The sequence below is a fragment of the Papaver somniferum genome, chromosome 11 (genome assembly GCF_003573695.1).
Source record: "Papaver somniferum cultivar HN1 chromosome 11, ASM357369v1, whole genome shotgun sequence".
Lineage (NCBI taxonomy): Eukaryota > Viridiplantae > Streptophyta > Magnoliopsida > Ranunculales > Papaveraceae > Papaver > Papaver somniferum.
In genome coordinates, this window is record NC_039368.1 from 129163777 (window position 1) to 129180763 (window position 16987).

Below are 16987 nucleotides of genomic sequence, written 5' to 3' on the forward strand. Positions count from 1 at the left end.
CAGATGCAGCTATATATCATGACCAAAATCTGCTTCAAAGGACAATACCATCAACATTCAACGTCTTGAATTTCGGTGCTATCGGCGACGGCATTCATGATGAAACTCAAGTTAGTACCCAGCATCGACTGATTTATTTATAATTAAGTTGAATTTTCATGAGTCGGTCTAAAACCATATTTGCTGGGCCGAGGTCAAGGGTCTAGTCCACTGTTAAATTCTGGTCCAAGTCAAAATTAGTCAATGACCTAGGAATTCGGACCGTTAAGTTTAAAGAGAGGGAGAGAGATGATAATGGAGTGAGCGAGTAGAAACACAGAACATCGAAAAATCATCTCTAAATAGAGAGAAAATTACAGAGCTGGAGCTGTTTAGATAGAGGAGCTCTGTGATTTTCTCTCTAGCTATATAGAGAGAGATCCAAGACCATCAGATCAGATTTCAAACCAGTAAACCCTAACCCCCAATTTTTAATAGAAAGAGAGAGAGAGAGAGAGTTAATAATGGAGTTGGTGGTGATTTGAAACACAAAAAGGAATCAAAATCTCTAGCTTTAGATTGAGAAAATTACAGAGATGGATCTGTTTAGATAGATAGATAGAGCTCTTTAATTTTCTCTCTAGCTAGATAAACCCTAACCCCAATTGGGGTTTCTGTTTTTGGTTTCTGTTTCTGAATAAGAGATAAATTAATCATAAAAGGGTACGTTTTCTTTCTATTTATATGGTTTTGATCTTAATTTCCTGGATTTTGTTGATTGAGAAAAAAAAAATCCCCAAAAAATAGTTGGGGCTTGTTCTTGAATGAATTTCTCTGATTTCCCTCTTGCATATGTCTGAACCCTAAACCAATAAGCTTGTAAATTTGGACACAATATGGGGTTTCTCTTCAACAATAAATTTGTCTTTTCTTGTTTAGGTCTTAGCAAGATAGGTAAATGGATAGAAAACTGCTACACCATCCTTTTGTTGCAACAATTGAGTATTGTTAACAAAATACATCCATATCACAGCTGCTTTTCATGTTGAACTAGACAGACGAACTAGACAGACATTGTAATTCATTCGGTTCTTGGTTTCTTGCACATACTGATGCTTCTGAGTTATTGGTTTAATCTCCCTGTCTCAAACCCCACTTGCTTTGATTTTTCTCCAATTGCTGATAAAGATCCCTTAATCCATGTTCAATTTGCTTTTGCGACGAAATTGACTGAATTTTTGACCAACTATATCGAAGTTCTTGCTTTTTTGATCAAGTATGAATTTAAAACTCACTGATCAAGGATTTGATTATATCCATGTTTTGTACGAAGAATCAGTATCCTGTTTTAGATTTTCCCATAACGCGCGAGTAGTTGGTTTACCGATTCCATGTCTTAAATTTGACTGACTCACCATTCAAGCATGGGTAGTAGCTTGTTGTGGAATGAATTGGTGATGGTAAACCATGTGAGTTTAAACCCTTTTTTGTGTTGTTAGGAGTTGGTATCTGTATCACAATGTATTGAACTTGTTTTTGAGCTTGTTTGGAACCTTTGACCATTTTTATGTGAAAATCACTATATGTTCTTTACCGTGTCTGGTATATTTGGTTATAACTTCATTTGGAGAATGACTTCTGAAAGTATGTTAAAGCAAAGTCTCTATGAGAATCCATTTATATACTTTCCTTTGTCAATATTTGGATATTGTTTTTTACGTAAAGTTATTGATGATTGTCTGATATCCTTTTTCTGGTTTCATCTCTAGGCATTTACGGACGCTTGGAATGCGACGTGCAAGGGAGGAACAAGCACACCGATAATGGTCGTTCCAAAAGGAAAAACCTTTCTTCTTAAATCAATCGAGTTTAGTGGCCCTTGTGTGACTAGAAATATCGTCGTTCAGGTGTGTATTGTTAGAGTTTTCTGGTTTACACAGCATATCATGTTTAGATTAAGTTAATCATTGATTGATTTTCTCTAAATAAGATTAATGATAAGCCATACTCGAACAAACTGATGTTCATTGGGCGTTATCCAAAATTGTGAGTGAAGTATTCTCTGTCGTGTTCGGCTAGTGACATGATGCTTTCACGGCCATGAAAATTATGCCTTTACATACAGGATTATATGAAAACGAGAAGAATCATATGAAAATATAAGCAGCGAAACTGAATTTGAAAAATCATAATTTCCAGGGAGCTTAAATTCAAACAATTTGAACTTAATTCTAATATATATTTTTTTAATGCAATCTTGCAGATATCTGGAACAATAGTTGGTCCTCTAACCCTTAAAGAATGGGGATGGCCAAATTTCATTAATAAATGGATCGTATTCAAAAACGTGGATGGGCTTACTGTACAGGGGAGGGGAATAATCGATGGTCGTGGTAATTGTTGGTGGGAGAACTCCTGCCACAACAGTAAACATAGAAACCGTCCGGTAAATTCCAATAGACTTTGACCCCTGACTTTGCCGTTTACTTTGACCATTGACTTTGACTTTCTCTTTTGGTTTGCGCAGGGTTGCTCCCAATCGCAGCCACATTCAGTTAACTTCGTTGCCACTAGCAATAGTCAGTTGAAGGATGTAACGGTCACCAATAGCCCTATGTTCCACGTTACTTTGTTGGACTTGAGTAACTTTAACATCACAAACCTGAAGGTGGATTCCCCTGAAGAAAGTCCAAACACGGACGGCTTGCATACACAAAGCGTTGAGAATGTTAGCATCAGAAACAGTTACTTCAGGAGCGGTACGTTATTCTGAAACATCTGATTTATGTAAAAAACATAATTTCAACTCTAACAAACTTTGTCGTCGTTTCAGGCGACGATTGTGTTTCCGTTGGCAACAGCAGCTTTCACGTCTACATCAATGATTGCCATTGCGGACCTGGGCATGGAATCAGGTACAATCAATACACCAAATGTTTTCTTATGTGATGTTCTTTAGCTTTAGTCTGGCAGGACAAATTCTTCTGATGCAAGAATTTGCTGCTTTATTTATGAAGATTGGAGACAAGCAGGCTTCCAGTATCGGTTTTGTATGAATTATACCTAATTCCTTGAGTATACCTTAAGGTTGATACTTTTTCCCAGCTTCAGATGCGAGCATGGCATAGTGGTAGATAAGAGGTATCAGCCACACAATAAAAAGACATTCGAACATAAAAAACAACTATCAACTATGGTAGTCTTGGAACTGCACGATCTTAGTCTGGTATTCAAGTTGTCGACCAGACTGCAGGATCATATTCCTTGCATCCAAGTTGTAATAAGCATCTTTCCACAGAACGCCTAGTAGTTCATCTAAAAAGTTCTGTTGTTTGGTATCAGCCTTGTAATCTTTGAAGACCTAGCCGTAGTACAGTAGTGTCATTTTGCTTGTTTTGCCAAATAAGCGCTTTTCCACTTCCTGCAGAGAACATGAATTTGAGAAATCTCCCACCTACAGTAGAGGATATGATGGATAGGCTTTCATTTAATTATGTCATTTTTGAGCTTGTGCATTATGATAGCACACTTATTAGAATAGGAATAGAAACATCTTTGAAACTTTGTTTCAACTCTGCATTTGTGTAAATTAGGAGCCTCCTGCTAAATTCTATAATTTTTCTACTAAATTAAAATTCGTGTGTTTGCCTTGTGTCTGAACTTCTTCTCAAATTGTTTGAATTTAATTTGTTCATTGTGTGTGAACTTCTTAGTGGAGTAACAACATATCAGCCAGGCCCTGACTACTTATATGCAAACACATGAAGCTCTACTTTACAGTAGTATTAAAGAATTGATCTTCTCGTCTTGCATAAAGGAAACAAATTGTACATGTGATTATGTATCAACACTTTTGTAACTCCTACTGAATATCTGTCGGAGCTAGGCTTATCTCTTACTTGCTGCCACTATACTGTTTCCTTAGATGTCACTATTTTGCAGGACTATGACAACAAAATTGTTAGATAAGTTTTTTTCTTTTGGTGAATCAAAAAATAGCTAGATGGGGGAATTTCTTTGTTACTCAGATGGAAATGAATGGTGCAGAACGAAGAACACCTTCAAGTGTATCAATGTCAAACACAGTCTCTAATGTCTTATACTTTTTTTTTGATGTAGTATCGGGTCTTTGGGGGAGCTTGGGAACAGGGCAGAGGTTAAAGAAATTCATGTGCAAAGAGTAAATTTTTTTGGCACAATGAATGGTGTAAGGATCAAAACATGGCATGTAAGTATCTGTTGCGCTACATACGATAATTTTTTATTTACTTTGCGTCATTCTTACAAATTAAACTCTTTTTTCTTGAAGGGCGGACAGGGAGAGTGCCATTCGATCTCTTTTAAGCATTCCAACTTCACCAATGTGATGAATCCCTTACTGATTGACCAACACTACTTTGCGGAATCTGCGAAAGAGGTAAGTTACATTATTGTAAGCATTTCTGTTTGGTTTCTGTAGAGAGTTTACTGTCAGTAGTTTTCAGCGTGATTTAGACTTGTTACTCAACTCTTTGCGTTTGTTTATATTTTTTATTCAATATCTTATCTTCTCTTCTTTGAAATGATCCAAGAACCAATGAATTTGGTTGAGTAATGAATCTTGTGTGAAGTTTTTCTGAAGCAAACACTGACAGGTTTTATTAGAGTGAATTTGACTTGTTCCTGAATTTACTATTTTCTCATATATTTTTTATATGATAACTTATCCTTTCTTCTTTAAAATGAGATAAGAATCCCTCTTTTTCATTGTGTAATAAGTCCTACACAAATTATTGAACACGAGCTGTCCAAACTGAAATGTTTTGAACTTTGTGCTGCTGTCCTGTTTTATTGAAGTTTTACAACACAGCTATATTCCTAATTACTTTTGGTTATCATTTTTATATCAAAGTGGGTTTTCTCAACTTTCTAGTGGAACGAAAACTTGTGAACAGAGAGTGTCGATGATAAATTTTTTTGATTAATCTATGGGGAAGGAAGATAAACAGAGCAATGGATCTTTTTGCTAACGTATATACTGTTATTATAATCAACTTCAACTTGTCTTTCTAAAATCATTAACTTCAACTTATCTGTGTATTGGAAAATTTGAATATTGAATGTCGATGTAAGTTGTCCGCTTCCCTCCCTCCATATAGTTGTGTTATAGTGCGTCGAGATACTTGAGCAATGGATCCATACCATGATCTGGTATTCCAATTTTTATAATTTCATTCACAATACTTGAGAGGGCCTTCAGGATACTGTCATTCCAAGACATTGAACTAGCATCTATCAATTGGTTAACAGTAGCGTATAAAAAAAAAAGAAACTGGTGACCACTGAAAGTGTTATTCCAATACATCTGTCTTCTACATGCCCTTTTTGCTAACGTATATACTGTTTTTTTTCCACTGCAGACAAGTGCAGTAAAAATCAGCAACATTACTTATGAAAACTTGCATGGGACAACTAACATATTAACCCCATCAGCCATCAACCTGGGTTGCAGCAGATTGGTTAGCTGTACGGGTCTTTACTTCAATAACATCTTCTTCACACCCGCAAGAAATTCAGTGAAACTCAAGTCGACTTGCATTAATGCAAAGGGCAAAACTTGGGGGAGGATAGAACCTCCCCTGAGTTGTCTCAATCATTGACACCCTCTCTCTCTCTCTCTCTCTCTCTCTCAGTGGAAGATGGTAGCTAATTATGGTCAGCAGGGTAGAATCAATAATTCAGAGTGCTTTGTTGCATCGGTATATGGTCCTCAACATCGAAAGCAAAGACGAAAGCTATGGAGAGACCTTGGGATGTACCAGCAGTTTCTGGAGGCGATTACAGTGTAACCTGGCCATTGGAGGACAGAAATAAAGGCAATCGTTCAGGACTTTCCTGCTTGTACTTGTGTAGATAGGTTATGGATGAGCTTCTAGTACAAATTAATGAGCCAGATGAGAGGGAGGTAGATTTTGACAATGGAAGGTAGATTTTAAAGGGTGTACAAGAAGGCAGAGTATTTGAAGTGGTCTCTCTCAATTGGAACGATGAAAATGAAATACAATGGACAGCCAACTGCTCCAATCTCTATTCTGTTAGCTCTTGTTACTCTACTGTTGGGTCTCTTCTCATCATCAGCAAGCCGATGACAGGTATAGAGAAAGTCATCATGAAGATTTTCTTAAGGTTTTTTCACTTGTTAGTTTTCAAGGAGGAAAAAATAAGGTCGCTGCTCGTGTATTTGGCAGCTTCGGATTTATTTTGTTAGTTTTCTTTTTAGCTCTGTGAGAAGCTGTTACTCAGTTTTCTCTGTCGTCGTCGAAACTGTGTCTTAGTTCCTTGTTGCACTGTTATGTGTCCCCTTTTTATTTCTGTTTTTTCTAGCAATACATATAGCATGCTTGGAATCAACACAGATGATTTCAAAGAAGAAGAAAGTCGGAAATGGTGGTGATTCCGAAGAAATCAACGGTAGGAGGAGACTTGGATGTATTTTGGGTTGCCAGGTAAGGTTAACCCAAGTGGATAGCAGACTTGCATTACTTGAGAAATCAGGCTTAGAAATCATCACTTGCTTCAAAGAAGAAAAAAATAAAAAAATAATGGCTTGTTAGGTGCGACTTTCCCATCCATATGTTTATCATTTTGCTTGGAAACTCTAAAATGTCCCCAGGATCCTCCAAATATTTATTTAAGAAAAAAAAATATTCCTCAAAGTTAACATATTTTCTTCCCACAAATATTTGAGTCATTACGCCCCAAATTTTTATTTAAGAGAAAATAAAAAAATCCTCAAGTTAACATATTTTCCCCATATTAATTTCTTGTCTAATTTTATTTTAATTTCATATCTCAATGTATGTAAATAAAATATTGTGGCAAACATCTCATATGGTATAATAGACGTAAAACAGCAAAGAACCAGCAACACTGTACCATATTTTAAAGCTTCACTCCTACCGTTATAAAACATTATATATATGGCAATAAAAAGTTACTAGTTATGTTTTATTACATGCAATTTTCATGAGCTGGCTATGTCTCCATATCAAACGAAAATCTATATATATATATATATGCACGAAACGCACAATAAAATTTATTTTCGCATACGATCTTTTACACTCGTCATAGGAGACGCTCTTAGTTCTCTTTGTATTAAGGAGACACGAGTACGCATGTTTATTGTTAAACTAAACGGAAAATGGATCATTTGTCCAAAAAAATTTAAAACATGGTCCAAATGGACGAGAAAAAATTAATATGGATGAAATGGACACAAAAAAATAGGAAAGATGAAATTGAATTCATCCTGGCTTAAACTTAAAAAATAGCGAGGATGAAACTGGATGCATCCTGATGTAAATTAAAAATAAGATGAAAATCGGTAAGATGAAACTGGTTAAATCCTGCCTATTTGTATATTTTTGTCCATTCAAATAATATCAAATCTAGATGTCTTTTTCACCCAAAAATTATTGATTTTAGTCCTTTTAATCAATTTTGTGTAAACTAATATCCTACGAGGGCCATTAACATTGAGCCATAATTCCTAGACTAAACTCTGTTAATTCTCTCCAAATCTCTTTCTGGAGACTGGAGAGCTTGATCTAACAATTGTATAAATGAAAAACTAAAGCTCGTTGAAATCAATTGAACCGATGATACACCGTACAAACGCTCATAGTTGGTTATTGTGATTCTACTAGCTTAACCAAAATGCGAGCAGCACAAGAACAATTTTGTTTTCTAAGCCTGACCTGACCAATTTTGCGGAGCTCCCTGACTTAGGAACTATTAGTTGTTGGAAGAAACCAAGCCAGGACTAGTTGTTCATATGTTTTTCCTCTTCCTCGAAATCCTCTAATATTGCCGTAGGTGTCTGTACTAAACAAAGTCTATTGGCAATTGGGTTGTATCTTTTATGCTTATTTTTAATAAGCACTTCATAAAACTTTACTTTTGTCGATTAAAAAGAAGAAATATTCCTCAAATTAACATATTTTCTTCCCACAAATACTTGAGTTTACGCTCCAAATTTTTATTAAAGAGGGAATAAAAATCCTCAAGTTAACATATTTTCTTCCCACAAATACTTGAATCATTACGCCCCAAATTTTTATTTAAGAGAGAATAAAAAAATCCTCAAGTTAACATATTTTCTTCCCACAAATACTTGAGTCATTACGCATCCAAATTTTTATTTAAGAGAGAATAAAAAAATCCTCAAGTTAACATATTTTTCCCCATATTAATTTTTTTTCTAATTTTATTTTAATTTCATATCTCAATGTATTGAAATAAAATATTGTGGCAAACATCTCATATGGTATAATAGACGTAAAACATCAAAGAACCAGCAACACTGTACCATATTTTAAATCTTTACTCCTACCGTTATAAAACATTATATATATGGCAATAAAAAGTTACTAGTTATGTTTTATTACATGCAATTTTCATGAGCTGGCTATGTCTCCATATCAAACGAAAATCTATATATATATGCACGAAACGCACAATAAACTCCATCTTTGTTCATCTTCTCTTCACGGAAAGATGAAGCAAGTTTGTTTCTCTTCGTCTTTGGTGTTCATTCTTCTTGTTATTCTCGTGAACTTTCATGGAGGTCATGTTCATGGTGCTGGTCTAATAAATACTGCATGTAAGAATGCGGTAGAAAGGTTTCAGGAAAGGGTAACATATAGTTTTTGTGTAGCATCTCTGGAAGCCAACCCTAAAAGTAAAAATTATGGTATTGAAGACCTTGCTGTAGTAGCATATGAACATGCTACGAAGAAAGGAATTTCGGTTAATTCATACATCCATCAGCTTTTGAAAGATGGAAAACAAAGTTCAGATGTAATGGTCCGTTTGAAAGGTTGCCGGCGGGATTATAAGGATATTGGCAGTGTTATGAAAGATGCAACTGGATCCTTCCGTCGTGGAGATCCGGAAGGTGGCGCGAATGGACTGGATACTGCCGAGAATATTGTGCTTTCATGTCAAGGACGTTTTGATGGTGGATTCACTTCTCCATTGGCAAAAGAAGATAGTGAATTCCTTCAACATATTTATATTTCATTAACGATTACTGAGATGATTCAGGCCCTTTGGCCTCCTGCTTAAGGGTCCCCTCTTATCTCTGGGAACTATTTTGATCTCTTTTTCTTGAGGTACTTTCAGCTTATTTGTTTTTCGTCAACATCTAGTGGCATGTGATTTCTTATTTTAAATTACTTCAGTTTCTCTTAAATAAGGATCTTAATAAAATTTTCACATACGATTTTTTGTACTCGTCATAGGAGACGCTCTTAGTTCTCTTTGTATTAAGGAGACACGAGTACCGCATGTTTATTGTTAAACTAAACGGAAAATGGGTCATTTGTCCAAAAAAATTTAAAACATGGTCCAAATGGACGAGAAAAAATTAGTATGGATGAAATGGACACAAAAAAATAGGAAAGATGAAACTGGATTCATCCTGACTTAAACTTAAAAAATAGCGAGGATGAAACTGGATGCATCCTGATGTAAATTAAAAATAAGATGAAAATCGGTAAGATGAAACTGGTTAAATCCTGCCTATTTGTATATTTTTGTCCATTCAAATAGTATCAAAACTAGATGTCTTTTTCACCCAAAAATTATTGATTTTAGTCCTTTTAATCAATTTTGTGTAAACTAATATCCTACGAGGGCCATTAACATTGAGCCATAATTCCTAGACTAAACTCTGTTAATTCTCGCCAAATCTCTTTCTGGAGACTGGAGAGCTTGATCTAACAATTGTATAAATGATAAACGAAAGCTTGTTGAAATCAATTGAACCGATGATACACCGTAAAAACGCTCATAGTTGGTTATTGTGATTCTACTAGCTTAACCAAAATGCGAGCAGCACAAGAACAATTTTGTTTTCTAAGCCTGACCTGACCAATTTTGCGGAGCTCCCTGACTTGGGAACTATTAGTTGTTGGAAGAAACCAAGCCAGGACTAGTTGTTCATATGTTTTTCCTCTTCCTCAAAATCCTCTAATATTGCCGTAGGTGTCTGTACTAAACAAAGTCTATTGGCAATTGGGTTGTATCTTTTATGCTTATTTTTAATAAGCACTTCATAAAACTTTACTTTTGTCGATTAAAAAGAAGAAAAAAAATCCTATATCACATAATCCTACAATATTTCTAAGAAATAAAAAATTATCTTGTTAGAAATGTCTTTCTTAATAGTATAAATTTCTCATGTTCCAAGTATCTTGTTAATAGGATTTCTCTTGTTAGAGGAATCTTCTTAAATATAAGAATAAACATTTTGTAGCAAAAAAAAAAAAAGGAATAAATATTAAAAAATTTGCAAGTTTTGTAGTACAATAATAAGGGAAAAAGGAAAAGCCAGAAAAGAGAAGGATTTCTATTGATTAGTCTATTACATAGGTAAAGTATCATTTATAATATTAAAAAATTTGCAAGTTGATCACTTTACTCCGTTGAAGTTGACTAGTTGCTTCACCACTCTTAAGGCATAAAATCTTCGTGGGAAAGACAATAGCCTTAGTTGGGAAATTATATTCCCGGTGTTTGTTGTTGTCTCATTAAAAACCTTGCCGAGTAACAAAACCCTGTGGGAAAAAGCAACCTCGGTGAAGGAAAATAGTTCAAAAGACTGTTAGATGCTCCCCTTGATATAAAATAATTTTCGTTAGTCTAATGCATTCAATATGAGTTTATCACACTTTACTTTGGTGACTTGAATGTTTATAAGAACATGTTATTGATTTTGGAAGTTACGTTGCTTAAGAGAATATCGCGTTTCATTTCTTTGTTTCAGATATTTTCAATAATATCAACGCGATCTCTATGTCTTCAATGTTCAACATACTTGGTGTTTTTAGTGTTGTCTCGCTAAAAACCTTGTCGAGTAACAAAACCCTTTTGGAAAAACTATTCTCGATCGAAGGGAAAAAGAGTACAACACATCTTCAATCTCGAAATAAAATATGTCAACATCGTATCCTCGGATCCTCCCCCTGATGTCGGCATATCCCCTTGATTACTTTCAGAGTTGTTCCAGACATTTTCTTTAGTCATGTACTTTTTGCTACTGAATATCAGTAATGACTTAGAAAATAGTTTACAATATCTCTCCTGATTACTTTCGTTGGAGAAGAGATTATTGTTCCTTTATAATCAACAACATTTTGATTGCAGTTCCTTTAGGGTTCATTTTTATGTCTTTGTTGGGATAAAACAAACTCATGCCAATGGTTACTTTTAAGTACATGATTACATTTATTGGACCATTCCAATGACATTGCATTGGCGCTGAGCTATATCTAGCTAACAAGTTTCATGAGGATGTAATATTTAATCGAGTATATTACTATACTAAGTACAACAATGCATATATTGTACTTAGATATGTGAATTTCATCCCCAACACATCTTCGTCATCTTCCTTTAGACGAAATGGTCACTTACTTACATTTGAACCTCGACTAATCATGGGAGTGCTATCAGGATGCATGTCTTTATTAAATTTCCTGACAACTTTAGACATATGAAAACTGGTGGAATGACATACCACAAGCTCAGTATTCGGTCGAGCTTTGCCCAGATTTTTAGTCTCAAATTTGGATTTCTAATAGCTTTTAAGGTCTCTTATTACATGAAGAGTAACCATCATGTCTGTACCATCGACATAGGTAGCTACAACTCCAAATCAGGAACTTTCTTGTGAATACACAAGGGAAAATAATTTACTTGTCTATCTCATCCAAATCAAATAGCCACTTACACGGGTATACCATATCCGCCTGATTGCTTCTATCTATAAGTGAGCGTTCTATCTAATTGTAAACGCACTGTGTGGTTTAGAGTCACTTGATTTGGATAACAAAAGTCTATCAAGTACTTTTGTAAATATCTTTTATCTCTTGATTCTGTCAGAGATATGTAACAACCACATACATATACTGCATTTCAAGTCCTTTTGAAATTACCAAGCTAACTGAGTAACCGAACACTATGAATTTCATTACAAAACAATTTCAGGGCTTTGTGAGAAACCACGCGCCACAAGGCGAATATTTATAGTTTAAAACTTCTTTCTTCTCATTATGCTTTATGACAAATTAATCATGTATGTCCAGTAGGCTTTACACTTGGTGAGTTAGCACTACCACACCAAATACATGTATATTTGTCAAAGAGCCAAGTCGTACCTGGATTTTATAGGCTAAATATGTTATTCGTTGACATTAAGAAACAAAGAGAAGGGTTCGATATCATCTTGCTCTATTTCCTTACGCAAGTGTATATGAAATTAATCATCAATATGCTCGCGTGATCTTCCATTGACTCGTGCGCATTTTCCTAATCCACTATGAACATATTCAGAGACAATCTTATGACATGATTTCTGATGATATAAGTAAGTTGTGCCTTCCTCACTTACTTCCTTTCTAGGTGAGGATTGATCTAACCAAGTGGTCTCTCTAACTTCCTTTATGAAGCCACGACCTCAACCACACTTCCACTAAGTGTAGTTGTAACACCTTAGTCTATGGTATATCATTTATTGAAGATTTTTAACCTTGCAGGTAGGTTTGCAGCTGGTATGTGTGATCTCATCACTTTAGCGACATCAATGTAAATTCTGAAAATCAATTATTCTTTCACTTCACATTTATATTTGTGGAGTATAAGAATCAATATGAGACACAGTAGGAACACACCACAACAATTCCCATCGTTCCCTTAGAAAATACTTTTTCTTATCACCCCCTAATGAAGGGAAGACTGTCTCATTAAAGTGATAACCCGCAAATCTAGTGGTTAGAGATCTCCTGCCAAAGGTTTTAAAATGCGGATAATTGTAGGAAATTCTTGTCCAACATAATCACTTAATCATTTCGATGGCCCATCATAGTACGATGTGGAGTCTAACGGGACATATATAGTGCAACAAAAATATGTAAGAACGCAAAATGTCAGGCTTATATCCAATCCCCAATTGGTACGCAAAGAATGGTTGACCAATTGTGAGTCTAAAACGAATTAGTGAAGATGTATGTAATATTGCTTATTCCCCAAGCAGTTAAAGGTAGGTTTGTACGCATAACCATTCCTTAGGCACCATATGTAACCTTTGTGAAACCATAGGGTATAGGATGCTCTACATTGATCTTAATAAACATGCAATAACCGTCAAGTCCTTTTGATGTATACTCTCTAGCATTTACAAGGGGTGGCGAGTCCTTACATGTATAATGTGTGCTAGCAGTTTCCAAACTCAACATTGCTTGGGAACTATAACTAGTCCAAAATGTCAAAAAATCCACGAGATCCATAAGTCACTTTATTGGTCCGCATCCTGCATGAATATTTTTCTAAATATCACCTCGTTTTCTTTGTAATATGTATTGTTTACCATTTGCATCTTAGGATGGTTTCGGTCCTATTTTACTGAAGGCTTTGTGAAATGATATGCTCTCTTACATAAAGAATAACGGGAAGGATAATTGTGCATCTAGTTCTTTAGAGAACACTTATTGAGAGATATGTTGTTACTTCGCATTTTTTCAATATTTTTCGCGTTGTCTCGTCCACTCAAACACAGTGATGCACGTATGAGTCTATTCAAAACGAAACATCATGTCACAACCAAAGTTCCTTTATGGTTATGTAAAAGTATGTATGAGTCAATTCCCAATATTTCATCGTCGATGCCGATATGGATTCAATAATCCAAATACTATAGTGACTTACATTTCACTAGATTGACTCGTTAGTTTCTCTAAGATATATTTCCTTCCAAATATATTAGAGACTATAAAAGATGCAATCAATTACATTCTCATCATTGTGAGTTTCCATATGACATCCACTTGCACGGGTCTTTTTGAAATTTAATAAGGTGATTAGCTCTCGGTACATATAGAACTTTTGTGACTTTTAATCTTTGTTCCATATTGGAAACAAAATTTGAGCATTGCTTCGCTCGATGATCCGATAATCTTAGTCACATTATAAGGAAATAATTCAATAACTAATTTAAATTCCTTAAGAGTTTCGTGTAATAAGTGGTGTGACCTTATTACGTAACAAAAGAAAATCTATCTCATTTAATTTAGAGTGTTACCGTTCATGAAGATGATATACTATTCATCATAATGTATGAATGATCCTTATATCTCAAGTACTGTTGAATTCAAAAGGTCAAATTAGAGTCGAATTGGCTTAGCCAAAGTCTGGTCAACTATTTAGTCAAAACCCGGTCCATTGGGTTAACAAGGTCATGTTTAATGAATATAAACATACATGGTCCATTATATATGAAATATTCAGGCACATTGATAATAAGTGTGAAACTATTATCCCTAAAAATTATATATGAAACTATTCAGGCGGAAAACATATCGTTAACCCTAAAAATTGAAAAACTTCTTCATTCAAATGTTCTGATCGACAGACAAATTTATCATAGTTCGATCATGATGAAATTATGACTTTAGATTCACCACAATGTTTTGACAAACATATCAAAATATCAAAGACATCCAACGGCTAGAGAAAAAGATATTTATGACGCTGTATAACTGTTCCAACTCACGTTTCTGTGGACATAGTAGGATACTTTGGAGTACTTTCCATAGTTGGATCTTTATGAAACTTTTAAAGTATCTCCATAAGGATAATATATACCACATATATAAATTACGGAATAATCCAACGGTTAAATTATACAAAACTTAGGTTTTTTGACGCTGTTATAATTAAGGTTTCCTAAACGAAGACAGTTCTACTAAAATCAGAATTTGGAGATTGCATCATATTCCGATTTTATTGAAATCTAACGGTGAAATCTATACGTTTGATAATCATGCTTTCATGGAACTCTAATATATACTATGAAAAACGAAATTTCTTTGTTCAAAAGAAATACCTGGTAACCGCGCAAAAATAAAATAAAAAATCAACCGATTCAATTTAGCTCTGCGGTATAGCTTCGTGCATGATAACGTTTTGTAGTAGAATGATAGGGGGAAAAGGAAGAGGCAGAGAAGCCAATGGTGGTCTAGTAATTACTGCACGTAAGAACGCAATAGCAGAGAATCCGGACATAAACTATAGTTTTTGTATTTCATCTTTAAACTTCTGATATTTATACACTTGGTGTAGTATCATATATACTACAATGAAAGAAAAATTAATTAAATTCCATACATCAATAAACTTTTGAAAGATCGAAAACAGAGTTCCGGTGTTTTTCTTTTTATTTTGAAGGTTGAATTTACAAAAATAAAAATGTAATAAGGCTCCAAGCACCCATTTTAGAAATTACAAAGTTGAGTCCATGGCCCTCTCCTAAAGGGAGTATCATATTTTTTGTTATAAATTTCAGTTATCTTGTATTTATCACAACTTTCCAGTGTGTTATTAGAGTACGTTTGGAAGGTTGCTCAAAGATTATGCGGGTATTGATAGAGTTATGGACGATGCAATCTGGTCTTTCCAGGGTGGAGATTGAATAACTGCCGCTTTCCAGGTGTGCTATATCCCCATGCCAACAATTGTTTAATGGTGGACTCACTTCTCCTTTGACATAAAAAGCAAACGAATTTAGTTAAAAAACTTTTATTTCATTTACGTTTACTGAGATGACAACGACTGTTTTGCCTCCTCTTTGAGGATCTTTCTCTTATCTCTCTGTGGACTATTATGTGATTTTCTAAGTATAATACTCTATAAAATCGGGATTTGTAGTACTTCCTGTGTCGACCAAAATGGTAACTAACATGTTTCTTAATAAATTCTGGAATGCGAATAGTGTCAACAGTTGTGCCTATAAAAGCATGAAGTGATATCTTCATATCTGACTCAATCAGGGAATCATTATTGTCTTGAGTAGATACTTGTTGTGGAGAATCCCCAACTTTTCGGTGATGACCATAAATAGGTGTTGTGGCTTGTATCTGTGTATATGTTTCATCACAATTATAGAATAGACCTTAATAAGCTTGTCTCTTGTTGAGTCAAGAAAAATATTTCTCAAGTTAACATATTTTCTTCCCACAAATACTTGAGTCATTAAGCTCCAAATTTTTATTTAAGAGAGAATAAAAAAATAGTTAACATATTTTTCCCGATATTAATTTCTTTTCTAATTTTATTTTAATTTCATATCTCAATGTATGGAAATAAAATATTGTGGCAAACATCTCATACGGTATAATAGACGTAAAACAGCAAAGAACCAGCAACACTGTACCATATTTTAAAGCTTTACTCCTACCGTTATAAAACATTATATATATGGCAATAAAAAGTTACTAGTTATGTTTTATTACATGCAATTTTCATGAGCTGGCTATGTCTCCATATCAAACGAAAATCTATATATATGCACGAAACGCACAATAAACTCCATCTTTGTTCATCTTCTCTTCACGGAAAGATGAAGCAAGTTTGTTTCTCTTCGTCTTTGGTGTTCATTCTTCTTGTTATTCTCGTGAACTTTCATGGAGGTCATGTTCATGGTGCTGGTCTAATAAATACTGCATGTAAGACTGCGGTAACAGAGTTTCAAGAAAAGGTAACATATAGTTTTTGTGTAGCATCTCTGGAAGCCAACCCTAAAAGTAAAAATTATGGTATTGAAGACCTTGCTGTAGTAGCATATGAACATGCTACGAAGAAAGGAATTTCGGTTAATTCATACATCCATCAGCTTTTGAAAGATGGAAAACAAAGTTCAGATGTAATGGTCCGTTTGAAAGGTTGCTCGCGGGATTATAAGGATATTGGCAGTCTTATGAAAGATGCAACTAGATCCTTCCGTGGTGGAGATACTGAAGGTGGCGCGACAGGACTGGATACTGCCGAGAATATTGTGCTTTCATGTCAAGGACGTTTTGATGGTGGATTCACTTCTCCATTGGCAAAAGAAGATAATGAATTCCTTCAACATATTTATATTTCATTAACGATTACTCTGATGATTCAGGCCCTTTGGCCTCCTTCTTAA

General features: G+C 34.8%; 3 protein-coding genes across 3 annotated transcripts; all 3 read left to right on the forward strand.

Annotated features, from left to right (window-relative positions):
• The first annotated feature begins 316 nt into the window (after positions 1-316).
• On the forward strand, positions 317-6571 carry LOC113321210 (polygalacturonase QRT2-like). The gene is made up of 8 exons (XM_026569089.1): positions 317-702; positions 1749-1886; positions 2243-2425; positions 2507-2738; positions 2813-2894; positions 4099-4207; positions 4289-4396; positions 5379-6571. The coding sequence occupies exons 2-8, from the start codon at positions 1803-1805 to the stop codon at positions 5616-5618; spliced, it is 1038 nt and encodes a 345-aa protein (XP_026424874.1). The 5' UTR covers positions 317-702; positions 1749-1802; the 3' UTR covers positions 5619-6571.
• Positions 6572-8517: 1946 nt separating this feature from the next.
• On the forward strand, positions 8518-9087 carry LOC113325132. The gene has a single exon (XM_026573354.1). It carries the CDS (start codon positions 8518-8520, stop codon positions 9085-9087), a length of 570 nt encoding a protein of 189 aa, XP_026429139.1.
• Positions 9088-16417: 7330 nt separating this feature from the next.
• On the forward strand, positions 16418-16987 carry LOC113325134. Its single transcript, XM_026573355.1, has one exon. The coding sequence runs from the start codon at positions 16418-16420 to the stop codon at positions 16985-16987; it is 570 nt and encodes a 189-aa protein (XP_026429140.1).